General features: G+C 34.3%; 1 protein-coding gene across 7 annotated transcripts in view; it reads left to right on the top strand.

The window, feature by feature from the left end:
• The window catches only part of NFAT5 (nuclear factor of activated T cells 5), a 125,634-nt gene that overhangs the window by 35,941 nt on the left and 74,790 nt on the right, over positions 1 to 14,903 (top strand). For 6 of the 7 annotated variants that reach the window (XR_003965407.1, XM_030299834.1, XM_030299837.1 and 3 more), the window contains one exon: positions 9,179 to 9,304. Coding sequence is in view for 5 of the 7 variants with exons in the window: in XM_030299834.1 (XP_030155694.1) it covers positions 9,179 to 9,304 (126 nt within the window). In the remaining 2 variants the exon portion in view is untranslated. Of the gene's footprint in view, positions 1 to 9,178; positions 9,305 to 14,903 lie in introns of those variants that run through there. The other variant, XM_030299838.1, reaches the window with a different exon arrangement.

Here is a 14,903-nt window from a genome sequence, read left to right as displayed (position 1 = left end):
TCTCTCTCTCTTTCAAAATAAATAAATAAACTTAAAAAAAAAAAAGAAAATGGTAGTTTAAGTGGTAAGAGAGTGGAAGGTGGAATATGGGGAAATAGGGTATTTGGAGTAGAAAATACTATAGAAAAATGACATTTTTAGTTAAAGTGGTGGAACATTCTGGTAGTGATAACAAGGAAAATAAGATTTTTGTTTGTTTGGTTTTCCCTCACTGAGACTCTGGGGAACAGAAACAAGAATTAATGTTTTACATTGTTTGGGTAGAATCAGTCATGGTAGATGATTTGCTCATTCATTCATAATATTCATTCATTCATTCTAATTGCATAGACAGGAATGTTGGAGAAAAGATTTATCTTTCAGCAGCTATTCTCCTGTTCAGAAACCAGCTCCATCTAGTCTTGGCTATTGTAATCAAGTCATAACCTAATTGGAATATAATTTCTTCTCTGTAAAAACTGAGGGTTATGCTGAATACTTTCACCAGTTTCTAAAATTCTATGCTTTTTATGTGAATTTTAGGTTAATCTCATAAAAACACATTCATTCCATTCATACCATTCTTGCCTAGTGCTCTTTATATTTATTCTCTCTTTTTTTTTTGTACATAACATCTATGTCTTGGTACTGATTCCATTGGTTATTTATGTACTTACATCTATGTCTTGGTACTGATTCCATTGGTTATTTATGTACTTGCTGTCTACCTCACTGGACTGTAAGCTGTTTGAAAACAGAGACACAGGTCACTTTAGTGTCTGCACCTATGCATACAAAATGGATTACTAGTGACAAAATTAAGTTTTTCTTCTTTTAGAAAATAAACTTTAGGGGCACCTAGGTGGCTAAGTCAGTTAAGTGTCCAATTTCAGCTCAGGTCATGATCTCATGGTTCGAGGGTTTGAGCCCTGCGTTGGGCTCTGTGCTGACAGATCAGAGCCTGGACATGCTTCAGATTCTGTGTCTCCCTCTCTCTCTCTGCTCATCCCCCACTCATGCTCTGTCTTTCTCTCTTTCAAAAATAAATAAACATTAAAAAAAATTTTAAAGAAAATTAGCTTTAAAAAAATGTTTACTATATATTTTTGAGAGAGAGTGAGGAGAAGGGGCAGAGAGAGAGGGAGAGAGAAAATCTCTAGGTACCCCTAGAGAATAAACTTCTGAACTACCTTGTTGTAATGCAGGGTCTGTGCAGTTAGAAATAACACTGATGTTAGGAATTCCATCTATTTTATTTACTAGATTATTGTGCCTGGCACATAATTGACACTTCAGTTCTGTGTTTAATAAATATATGAATGAATTGGGGCACCTGAGTGGCTCAGTTGTTTGGGCTTCCGACTTCAGCTCAGGTCATGATCTCATGGTCTGTGAGTTTGAGCCCCATGTTGGGCTCTGTGCTCACAGCTCAGAACCTGGAGCCTGCTTTGGATTCTGTGTCTCCCTCTCTCTCTCATGTTCTGGCTCTCTCCCTTTCTCTCTCGAAAATAAATAAACAATAAAAAATTTAAAAAATAAGTATATAAATGAATGAGCAAATAATCATTTATTAAATGTCTTCAAGTTTAAAAACAATATGGATGGGGGGCGGTGCCTAGGTGGCTTAGTCGGTTAAGCATCTAAGTCTTGATTTTGGCTCAGGTCATGTGGGTTGAGCCCTGAGTCGGGCTCTGTGCTGACAGCACACAACAACATCAACAACAACTATGGATAAAATAACATGTTAATTCCACTTATTTCTTTTCAATGATAGATTATTACATACATTGATAAGTGCATGGTTATTTTATCCCTCTTTTTTTTTTTTTTTTTTAATGTTTATTTGAGAGAGAGAGAGAGCAGGGGAGGGGCAGACAGAGAGGGAGAGAGAAAATCCCAAGCAGGCTCTGTGCTGACAGCAGGGCCCGATCCCAAGAACTGTGAGATCATGACCTGAACTGAAATCAAGAGTTGGACGCTTAACCCACTGAGCCACCCGGGTGCCCCCAAGGACATGGTTACTTTAGTTACAAAAAAGTGACTATAAAATATATGGTTATATAATATAGTTAACACTTAAGCAGTGGAAGAGATCTGTATTCGTTACTGTTTTCATAAACATCAGCTAAATTTTAAGTGTGTATACATTACAATGTATGGCTCTGATAGCACATACTAGGCTGCAGATAATTTCTTTACCTTGCTTGAACTGTGCACCTGGATATCTCTTCTCTCCCTTCCCCTCCCATTAATGCTTTCCTCACCCTGTTTGGGCTCTGAAACCCCATGCTAGAGACCCCTCCTTCCCCTCATCCCCATAGATGACCCTCCTCACCCAGCTAGGCTTCTGACACCCTCCCCCTGGGTCCTTCTCATACTCACATCTTTGACTCTGTCCGAACTCCACAGTTCTTAAAGCTCTATTGAAAAAGTATTCTTATAAGATATTTGAAAATTGTAAATAAACCATAAATGTTTTACTCAATAATTTATGCCATAGATATGACATTGAATGTCTTATTTTTTCTAGGACAGACTTAAGTAATATCTTTTGAAAATAATATAAGTGAATTTAGAATGTAGATAACTAAAATGGTTAGTTGAATAGTATACTCCATTCTATATTTCATAAGTCTTAAGTTATTTTGAAAATAATTGTGAAGTTTTTAGATGAAAAATAGTACTTACAAGAAAAAACTATGATGTATTAAAATGATTGTGGAATTCAAATTAGTTTTCTTAGGGGCACCTGGGTGGCTCAGTTGGTTAAGCATCCAGCTCTTGGTTTTGGCTCAGGTCATGATCTCACTGTTTCGTGGGTTTAAGCCCACATTGGGCTCTGCGCTGACAGTGCAGAGCCTGCTTGGGATATTCTCTCTCTCCCCCTCTCTCTGCCCCTTCCCCACTCATTCTCATTCTCTCTCTCTCTCTCTCTCTCTCTCTCTCAAAACAAATAAATAAACTGAAAAATTTTAAAAACCCAAAAAACGATAATAAAATATAATCAGGAAGAAGTGATGTGATTAAGTAAATATGTGATAGCAAACTATTAATTGACTTAAACTGAGAGGAGAAAAATTTGTTAAAAAAGAGCATCACCTACTAGTTATTCTTGGACTTCATAATCTTTTAGAAACCAAATATCCAGTAGACCTGCAGCCAGTACATTTTTCCAGTGGACATGCCAAGTATGATGACTGTCAAGCCTGAAGTGTTTTTAACAGAATGAATGCTGTGTCTCTTCAATGCAGAACTATGTTGGCACATTGGAGGTGCCAGGCATTTTGTTTTAGAATATCTGACATGAAACCATAGCCTTGGGATTTATCAGCTTATTGAGATAGTTAATAGAGAGATGGAAGAGTGAGGCAATTCTCAAACCATTTGCAAGGACTTTTTGAAAGTTTTTTAACTCTTTCAGGTGCTATAGTAGCTTCATATTTAGAGTGTAAAAAAATAAGTAAAACTCAATTTTTTAAACAATGTACAGATGTTTATAATTACATTTTTCAGTATAATAGTGTTTGCATCTGATATCAAGGAGCATTCATTATTATATATATATGTATATTATGTATATATATATATATATAAAATATGTGCGTTATATCATTAGTTTAGTTTTTGTTAAATTTTAAAGCATTCCCAACAGAAAGTATCCTCCTTTTTCCCACAAATATTTCCATTCATGGCTGCTTGTTTGACAGTTGAACAGAAGCATCTTATTTCCAGAGTCCCCCTTCCCCTGACCTTTTATCATTCATCTGTGCATGGAGTTAAGGTCTGTAGTATTAGTTGTGTACAACTTTTATTTATTTTGTTACTTACCTTAAAGTAAATAGGGTAGTTTTCAGAAAAGTCATAAAGTAAGTGGGCTCTCTGACAAATTTGGCCTTTACTTTCTGATCCAAAAGCAACGGAACATTACACGCTAGCCATCAGGTCAAGAAGGGTGAGGTTGAGGATACAAATTCCAGAAAAGGAATGATAACTTACAGAGTTCTTTTTAGCAGATCATCTTAGAGCAACTCTCTGAGGCTACATACTGTCCATGCATAATCTTAATTTTTATTGTATTTATTGATTTATTATATATTTTAGCAAAAGAACATCTATGAGCCCACCGTCCAGCCCTACTTATTTCTGTTCATCCTTTGCCCTGTCCTTTCTCCCCATCAAAGGAAATCATCGTTCATCATTCCTTTCTTTTGTTCTATCACATATGCTTTTTATTTTTTACTGTTGCACAATCTTCGTATTCTTTATTGGTACAACCTACCTCAGGATTGTTTTGAAATTAAGTTAAGAAATGTATATAATAAGCTTTGCACAGTGCCTGACCCATCCCCAAATGGCACTTGTGTTATTAATGTTCTTTTGTGGAGAGAGAAGAAGAAAAGCATGCCTTTTCTCAGCTCTTTCCTATGTTTTATCTTCCTGAACACTTCCAGGGAAAGGTAAGAAAGTATGAGGGTTTGAAGTCTTTTCACCTTTTCATGGGACTGAGCAATTTACAGAATGAAGCAGTAGAGAATGGGATTTGGACTATCCCCGGTTAGGGAACTGAGTTCCCAACTGAGAAAAATAAATAAATAAACTGCACTGTTAAGTTTCCAATTTTTCCCTTCTCTTTCACACTGCTTTGTGCCCTTGGGATAGGCTTTCTGTCTACTTTGAGTTTGATGCAGTATAGTGAAACTCCTCATAGCCAGTGTTGAAGAATAAAAGACCGAATTGACCTAGAAAATAATCAGTGACATAAATGGATCATTTAGAGTTTACTGAATGATCAAGCAAACAAACCCCCCACCCAGCCCATTTTTACACTGTTCACCTTCCCACCCAACATTGGGAAGCCTTGGTTTGTTTTCAATATCTGAAAATAATTTCAGTCCTCCATTTCTTCCTTCCCCCTGATGGCCCTATGATCTGCAATATTGCACCACTCAAGACAAATTCTTGATCTTCTGAGCTTTTTTTCCAATTTCTGCCTAATTTCCTTTTTTCATACACTCATGTTAATAATTTCTATTAATAGAGTTATTTATTATATCACATCTGTCCTAATTCTACTACATGGATATTTAAGCAAGGCACTTACCTGGGATTTTGGTCAACTAAAATTCATAATGTACCATTAAGTGAGTTGATTAAACATTACTGCATAATTAGCAGCATTCATAGGAAAAATAGGTAAGACAACAGTCACCTCAAGCCTGGCTGACCAGGGAAAGAGTTCCTTAGACAACAGGGGTACCTGGCTGGCTTAGTTGATAGAACATACTACTCTTGATATCAGCATCATGAGTTCAAGCCCCACATTGGGTGTAGAGCTTACTTAAAATAAAATAAAAAATAACAATAAAAAAAAGAGGGGTGCCTGGGTGGCTCAGGTGGGTAGGCATCCAACTCTTGATTTCTGCGCTGGTCATGATCTCACGGTTGCTGAGTTTGAGCCCTGCATCAGGCTCTGTCCTGGCAGCACAGTACCTGACTGGGATTCTCTCTCTCTATCCTCTCTCTCTCTCTCTCTCTCTCTCTCTGCCCCTCCCCTGCTCATGCTCTGTCTCTCAAAGTAAAGAAGTAAAACATTTAAGAAAAAAAGTAAAATTATTTCTCAATTAAAAAAAAAAGAGAAAGTGCCTTTAAGTGAAAAGAGCAGTTTTTACCAACTGTTACATTAATCCTAACTAAATTTCACTTTATTCCTTTGGGCAGGTTTTCCTGCCTTGCATGATCTGTGATGCATTATGACACACAATATATCCCTCTTAAGCCTGTGTCATTCATAAATTTGATATCTTTGCTTAGGCTGTTGATGTAGTAGCCACCTCCCTCCAGGTGAACCTGTACATTTATTAAGTCTCCATTTCTTGATCTCGGTCATGAGAACTTGATAATATTTTCTTAAGATATTTTACTGAATTTAGGATAACTATACCTGTAGCATTTTCCTGATCCTCCAAAAGAAGACCCTTAAAAAGCAAATTAGATTAGCATTCAGCTTGGCCTTCATAATTTCACTTTTTACAAATAGAAGTTGTGTGAAGAGATATTTTTATCCATAAGGTTTATTAGGAACAGTGAGAGACATAGCTTGCTCTTATACAGTTTTCACTTGTGCTTGTTCTATTCCTCTTTCTCTTTTTTTTTTGAAAATAGCTTTACTGATGAATAATTTACATATCATGAAATTCACCCATTTACAGTGTACAAGATTCAATAGTGGTTAGTTTTTTTTTTTTTTTAATTTTTAAAAAAAATTACTTATTTCTTTTGAGGGAGAGAAAGAGAGAGAGAGAGAGAGAACCATGCATAGGGGAGGGGCAGACAGAGAAGGAGAGAGAGAATCCCAAGCAGACTCCATGCTGTCAGTGCAGAGCCCACTGTGGGGCTCGAACTCACAAACTGTGAGATCGCTACCTGAGCCGAAACCAAGAGTCAGATGCTTAACTGACTGAGCCACCCAGGTGCCCCACCATAATCCAAATTTAGAACATTTTTACCATCCTAAAAAGAAAACTTGTGACCATTCTCTCTTTCTCTTAAAAAAAAATATCTAGAAGTGATTTTATTTTGTTTTCTAAGGAAGTCTTTCCTCAGGAAACTGCCTTTCCATCATGGATTTCCTATTCTCTTTCTTCATATTCTGTGTTTGTAAACCTAGAATTTCATTCCTTTCTTATCTAATTTAAAAGATAACACAAGAAAAATAGATGTGACCTCTTAACATGAGGTAGTTAGCACCAACTTAGGGCTATTTTTCATGGATTGTCAAGAATTCTTTCACTGGGCAGTGGATACTGTAAAACTGTAATTTGGATTGAATTTAGGAGCAAATGACAATAGCATTAACAGCATGATTCATAATATTTTAATATTATCTTTTAATATTTTTATGTCTTATGGGAAGCAGATTTAAAAGTAAGGCCATTGTATATGGTTGGGTTGTACATTCATAGCTTGGAGGGAATTTCTTCAAGATAATGGGGTAAAAGAAAAGTTTAAATGAAGATTTAAGTCTTAGGTTGTTTGGAGTAGCAGAGCCAACCCAGTTATGTCTGAAATCATAGCCTGTGATGGTAATGACCGTATTAACTGCTTCTTCCCTTAGGTAGACATGATAAAACTTCTGACTTCTTCAATTTCCAAACACTTGTGTCAGTTTAATCAGAAAATACCTTTGTTGAAGGAATGAGTCCATACTTCCCACACCTTCCATTTGTCCTTGCATGTTACTTTGTTTGTTTTGGGGGCTAGGTTGTGGGGAGGGCTAAGATATAGTAAGTTCTATAATTAGTTACTTTCCTGTGTGTTTTTATTAACATTGCTTTTATACCTCTAATATAGATTCAACTTTATATACTTCTTTGGGAAGGGTAGTGTGTCTCATTCCACACGAGTTTGTTTTGTTTTGATTTATTTTAATAATTAGAGAAGTGGAGAAATAGTTCCAACTAGTGAAGTACTGGTGATGGGGCTATTAGTAGGACAGTTTTTTTTTTTTTCTTGATGTAAATATATTTTGGTAGATCTTTCTCTTTTCATCTAAATTCTTTTTATTTTCATATTGCTTTTAGTTTGAACAAAAAAACAAAAAAGGACTTGAGTATGCTTCTCTTTTAAGTATAAGTAACTGTCGTTTTCAACATGGATTTAGAAATAATTGTTTTAAAATCTATATCTGATGATAGTGCCATTTTTGTTTTACTTAGTTTCTCCCTGCTCTCCTCCCTATGTTATTTGAAAGATACGAATTATTTACTTAAGGCTTTTAGCAGCATTGTAACAAACAGAAAAATTGAGTCAAGGCATATTATGTTCAGGCAAATACTGAACTTGCCAGATGTTTTAAAGATGAAAGTTTCAAGAGTTAGGTAATAGAGTTTTTCAAAAGAAAATTTTCAAGTTGACTCTTTACTATGAACGAAGATAACATTTAATAGTAAATCTTCTAATTTTAGCTTTCCTTCACAACATTCTTCCTGATCCCTATCCACGTCAAAATTAGGGCACATACTTCAAAGATTAATTAATTGGAAGGATCAAAGTATTCATGCATTCAGTGATCACTTAACTGAAAGTATTGTTTGTTATCAAGGATAAAATGTCCGTGGTGCTACCTTTGTTTTTTAATCACTCATGCAAATAAATTAATAATCTTTTTTATTTGTCGGAATTTTGGGTTTCTTGGAATACTAGGCAAGTCTCTTAAGTCCTGTTTCTCAGTTCTTTTGTAAATGGGCATATGATTCTAATTGGTCTTTTGAAATTCCTTCCAACATTGATTCTACTACCTTTACAGGCTATTTTGAGACTTATTCATGCCCAAAACCATACAATAGTAACTATAAAAGAATATATATTTTTTAAGTTTTTATTTATTTATTTTGAGAGAGACACAGAGATTGTGAGCAGGGGACAGGCAGAGAGAGAGAGGGAGAATCCCAAGCAGGCTCCATGCTGTCAGGGCAGAGCCCAATGTGGGGCTCAAACTCATGAAACTATAAAAGAATTTTTTTAATAGTAGATATAAATGTAATTTTATAGACAATGATTATAAAATACATCAAAAAGATATGGATTCTTTAGTCTGGGATATAAAAGTAATCATACTCTAGTTTAGGCATTTACGGTTTCTGATTTAAGAGTATCCTATTCTTGTGCCTTTCTGGAGTATAAATACAGAATAGAAATGACATTATTTCCTTGAGTTCTGACATTCCTTGTTTAGCTTGTTTTGGGAGACAAAAATGCATTTTGAGAGTGAATTAAAATATTTGCTAAAAGGTGCTAAGAAGAACAAGACTAGACTAATGGTCTCACTGGTGAAGCCAATTTAAAGCTAATTATGAGTATGCTAAGTTACACTCTTATTACAAAGGAAGATAATGGACCATTTTGGGTTATTTGATATTTCTTATATTTTGTCTAATTTTGTCCAGTTCTAAAATTTAATAAGTTTGGAGACCATCTTAAACATAAGGGATAAAGCCAAGAAGAAAACAGGGGACCGAACTAATGGAAAATTCATTCTTCAGTTCAGTAAAATTACATAATAAAAGAAAAATATTTGCTAATCTTTATGACAGTAATTATATGGATTTGTGTGTGTGTTCTCCTTATTAATTAATTTCATGCTCATTTGTTAGGTTATTGACTTATACTCTTTTAAATTTTTTTCTCCTTCCCCCTACAGAATCTGTCTATGATCTTCTCCCAAAGGAGTTACAGTTACCTCCATCTAGAGAAACATCTGTAGCATCAATGAGTCAGACAAGTGGTGGTGAGGCAGGCTCGCCTCCTCCAGCTGTAGTTGCTGCTGGTATGCATTTCATTTTACTTTATTAAAGAAAAGTAGTGTATTATCTGGCCAACATGAACAGTGCTGGCAAAGTCCATATCAAAAAGAGTGTGATTTGAGGGTTTGTTTTAGGAGGTTTTAAAACATATACTTTTAACCTTAAAATATTTCAATATGCATTTCTTGAGATAATTCTTCTTAAAATTTCACATTGGCACATCTGTTAGTGCCATTTCCTTTCTAGGAGCTTATTTTCAGCTATGGAAACAAATTTGAAGCTCTTTTGTTGACTGCTCATAAAAAGGTTACATACCAAGCTATGGATAGAAAATTACATTTGAGTCTCTATTTTAAACAATTATTTTTAAAAATTTGCTGAAAGGGAAAAATATTTGATTTTGTATAACCTGAAAAAGGACTCTAGCACTCAAGTCTCTTTTCTGTTTGTAGCATGTTACTACAACCTTTTCCCTACATTTAAAAACATGTGACTTAAGACTTCTTTTAAATTCAGTTGAAAGTAATGGGAAATTTGAATGTAATTTTTATATAAAGGTATTTTGATATATCAGTGAAAAAGTATAGAAAGTAATGTTTGAAATTTATCAAGTTTATTTTTACTCAGCTCTCAAATCATACACTTTATAATTACATAAAATTGGTTCAATTTTTTATTGAACCAGAATAAAAGATTGACAGATAAGGTAATAGAAAAAGTCTTGATTATTGATAAATTAATGAGTGCTTACAATAATACTAGATTGCCCAACTGTAATTCTTTTTTTAGTTGGGTTTTATAGATTGCAAAGTGTATTTGGTTTTTTAAAACAAAGGAAAAAAATATATAATATATTCTCTGAAGTTGTATCTATCGTTCTAAATAGAGGTTTCTTATCCAATGATACCTCTCATCTTTTAAAATGGTACTTAACATCCATCGCAGCATTGTTTTCAGTAAATTCATTTCATTTCAAAAAGAATGGTGAAGTGAAAGGTGATTTAAATGAGGATTTGGTACTATAATAGGACTTCATATATTTTTCTTGTATGCATTAACCAGTGTATCATTAACCTTGTGTACCAGTCTTTTCCCTGAGCTGTATATGGCAGTATGCAGCCTTTCTGGCTGAGGGCAGGAAAACTTTAAACATAGCAAGGAAACTTATCAGCCCTGCTCACTGTTCATGTGTTGCCAGACATTTTCTAACAGATTCTGTGGATTTAATTGTGAACTTTTTAACAATCAAATTGGTAAGATGACCTGGTTTTACATTATATGCACTGGGTTCTGGAATATTTTTTTCTGGAATTTAAAATTTTAAATATTGCATAAAATTGTATCAGATTATAAAATATGAAAAAAGGTTGTAATGAAATATTTCACTTTAAATCCACAAGTAGAAATTGACTAACTGATTTCTTTTATATCTTTTGAGATTGTTTTTTATAGACTTGTTGAATCTATATAGAACTAAAAGTCTGTTTCTTCTGTGCTTTTTAACATCTGTTGACAGTAGATCCAGTTCCTTTTAAAAGCTGAAAAAATGTCAGTTAGGTTTGGAAAAGAACACTTCCTTTTAAATAATGCCAAACTCAGTTTCAAATTGTTATATATAAATATTGAAAGTTCTTGAATTTGAATCACTAATAGAATGTTGATCCTCCCTCCCTCCATATATTTCAGAAAATCCTATCCACATAAATTAAATTGAAAGATATGAGTTGAAAAATCATAAAAATAAGAGAATTAACCAAAGGACGTATTCTGAAGTAATAAATTCTTACTAGATTGAGAAGTTATTCACATTATAAAGATGATGAAGAGAGTAAGGGGGTGACATTGGCAGTTGTCTTATATTCACATACAGAAAGTTTCTGTGGTCTACAACCAAGTCATTTGTAACTTTTTTTTACATAACTTTACTTTAGTAACCAATATAATATTATTCTAGGATTCTGTCTTATTGGTAAAATAGTTTTTGTCATATAACATTATAGGTAAGAGAGTTTATATTACAGAGTAATTATTGTAGGGAAATCAGTTAGTGTATATCATTATAGAGTTGCTTTTTTATTTAACATATTAATATCTTTAGTGACATAACTGTCAAAGAGAAGGATTTGGAGTAAATTACCAGTTACTCAGTGTTTCCTGACCAAAAGACTTGACATCTAGGGAAAGGCACATTAATTTAGACTTCTGTGAGTTTTTTTTTAAATCTATACATTTGCTGTTTAAATATGAAATGCATAAAAATGATGACTCTTGATGTAGTTAATTCTTCAGAGTTTTGAAGGAGCCGGATTGGCTGCTATCAGGTATGAGGGCCTGGTGGGAACAGACTTCTAGTTCTGCCATAAAGGTTTGTGTTTCACAAGTTCTAAATCAATTTAAATTTTAAAATTTAGAGGCTGGGCATGTAGGTGTTCATGTACTTTTTTTATTAATTATTAAAAATGTGTTTCTCAGATTCGCCAATCTAGATTTTTTCCCTTTACATGTTACTGAGGGAATGAGTAAAATTGGTGCTGCTAATCCACAATCCAGAATATTGGGTAAAAAAGTATCTCTTAAAATTTTTCTGCTTGTATGCTATTCACACTTTTACATACTCCCATCAGTAAATTCTTTTTATCTGGTAAGTTTCAGAGTTGGGGCTGAGAGAAAGAGAGATTACTTCTACACCTCCTCTCCTCTCCATGGGCCAAGTGTCAGAATCTGGGAGGTGTAGTTGAGAGTCGCCAGTCTTCAAATTGTACTCCTCATTTTTTAAAGACCTCTGCTTTTGTCCCACTAGAACGGTAGTTGAGAGTTCAAGGTTCAATATGTGAATGAATAAGTTTTAGAAATACAGACCTTCTGAACATTATTATAAGTTCTTAGTAGTTAAGACGGGCCATTTTCCTAACACAAAAAAAGTTATCCAAATGAATTAATGGCATTTTTGGCAAAATAAGGAGTTGCTCAAGAAATGCAAATTGTGAAAGGATTCTTTTTGTTATTTGGGTTTTTTTTGTGGGGTGGGGGGAATCCTATAGTATAGGTTATAAAGAACTAAAATGCAAGTATTATTTTAGAAAACTAAAACAGTGACACCAGAGTTGAGGGAGTTTTTGCAAAAAGATATGGCAGGCAATTTTCTTAAATAACAGCTTTGTTGATATATAACTCATATACCAATCAAGTATTTTTTTTAACCTACTTACATGTTTATAATTTTTAATCCTTAGATTTACTTAAGTAAAATAGGAAGTCTTTCACAGAAGTGAACAATAAACTTTAATCTTCATTTTAAGAAATCAGATTGTTTTCTTTTTCTATCCCAGACTCTTTTTCTTCATTTTGGTATATGGCATTATGTTTATTAGTTTATATCAAAATAAGATTTTGCTAAGGTAACTGTTTAAGGTTTCTTTATAATTTTTATGCTAATTCATGAGATAAACAATGAATAATTAATCGAACCATAGGTTTTATAATTCAGCCAGAGAATCTTAAGAATAATTGGTGATTCAGGGGGCGCCTGGGTGGCGCAGTCGGTTAAGCGTCCGACTTCAGCCAGGTCACGATCTCGCGGTCTGTGAGTTCGAGCCCCGCGTCGGGCTCTGGGCTGATGGCTCAGAGCCTGGAGCCTGTTTCCGATTCTGTGTCTCCCTCTCTCTCTGCCCCTCCCCTGTTCATGCTCTGTCTCTCTCTGTCCCGAAAATAAATAAACGTTGAAAAAAAAAAAAAAATTAAAAAAAAAAAAAAAAAAAATAATTGGTGATTCTTTTGTTATTTGTTTTTGTAAAATTGTTACTTTCAGTAATTATATATTAATACTTCTAGAAGTAATACAGTCTCAAGACACTTTTTAGCATGTGTAGGTATACCAGCAGATTAGGCATGTAAATAGAAATGTCTGTTGACTATCTCTACTAGTTAGATGACTACAGGTTTTTAAAAAGGCTGTAATTTTAGTTAATAACTTTACGTGAAGTGATCCATCTAATAAACTTCTCTGTTGGAAGAGAGAGTCTTATTGAATAGTGCTTTGAATTTTGTGCTATAGCAGTTAATAAATCACAAGTATCTAACAGGTATTTGCTATACTGAAAGAACCTAATTGAGTGCTATTTATATTAGAGGAGAGGACACGAGAGAGCTAAATGAATGTCCTGTAATCAAAGAAGGACAACCATGTTTCAATTTGTTTCAGACATCTTAATCACCTAATAAAATCATAGAATTTCTAAACCATCGATAACAACAGGCTGTATAAAAAAATGAATTAAAGAAACTGTAAGTTACCATTTTTGAGTTCCTACTATGTAAGAGGAATTGTGGTAGACAATTTGCATCATCATCATATCTCAATGCTTCCAGGCACAAGCTACCTCTCTTCTTTCCTGCTGGGATCTAAGTTCTTTTCTTCTTGCTACTGCACTTCAGAGAATTGTGTGCTGTTATTTCACTTAAGGAAACTGTAGTTCCTGGACTAAGCAGTGTGTAGGATATTGAATTGGAAAAGCCATACTCCCCTTTAACTCTGCAAGTTTCAAGATCTACAAAATGGGAATATGGGGGTACCCGGATAGCTCAGTCACTTGAGCATCTGACTCTTGATTTCGGCTCAGATCATGATCCTGGGGTTGTAGGATTGAGCCCCACCTCTGGCTCTGCGTGGATTGTGGATCCTGCTTAAGATTCTCTCTCTTTCCCTCCGCCCCTTTCCCCTGCTTGCGCACGCTCACTCTCTCAAATTAAAAAAAAAAAAGAAAAAATGGGAATATGATTTCTAGAAGAATATTAAGTTTTAATAAAAGTGATTCACAACTTATTTACTATGTTAGAAAGTATTTATAGTTATATAATTTGCATTTTCTTGAGTTGAATAAATTTTGAGAGCCAGTTTGTCTTTGATTGCTGTCCTAGGTTAACTAGGTAAACATATTTCAGAGTTTTGGCCATTTATTTAGTATACTATTCCTAAAATTAAACTCAAAACTCATTACCTGGAAAGATGATTCACCTATGTAACCTATATATTGATGTGGTGAGCTAAAGTATGAGTTAATCTTGGTTGTTCCATATGGCCATTTCTACTTTTTCTAGAAAACAGGACCACCTCAGAAGGAAGTCAGATTCTAGTTACAAACATGTTGCAAGTACGTTTAAAAACTCTGCTCCTCTTGGGGCACCTGGGTGGCTCAGTTGGTTAAGCGGCCGACTTCAGTTCAGGTCGTGATCTTGCAGTTCGTGGATTCAAACCCTGCATCTGACTCTGTACTGACAGCAACGTGGAGCTTGCTTTGGATTCTGTATCTCCCGCTCTCTCTGCCCCTCCCTCTGTATCTCTGCCCCTCCCCCACTCCTGCTCTTCTGTCTCTCAAAATTAGATAAACATTAACAATTTTTTTAATAAAAAATAAAAACTCTACTCCTTATTCTGTCTTTTTATTGTAATTATATAGTAAATCTAAATGTATACATTTATACATACAGAAATATATATGTATGTGTATATAGATTTATGTTAACATCTGCGCTATTAAAATGAAAAGCATAAACAAACTTGGGCCATAATGGTTAATTCAGAAACAAGTACTAATTCAAGAGGCTAACTGTATTATGAATTAT

The sequence above is a fragment of the Lynx canadensis genome, chromosome E2 (assembly GCF_007474595.2).
Source record: "Lynx canadensis isolate LIC74 chromosome E2, mLynCan4.pri.v2, whole genome shotgun sequence".
NCBI lineage: Eukaryota > Metazoa > Chordata > Mammalia > Carnivora > Felidae > Lynx > Lynx canadensis.
The sequence above is the reverse complement of the archived record's forward strand: the minus strand, read 5'-3'. Positions and strand labels throughout refer to the sequence as shown.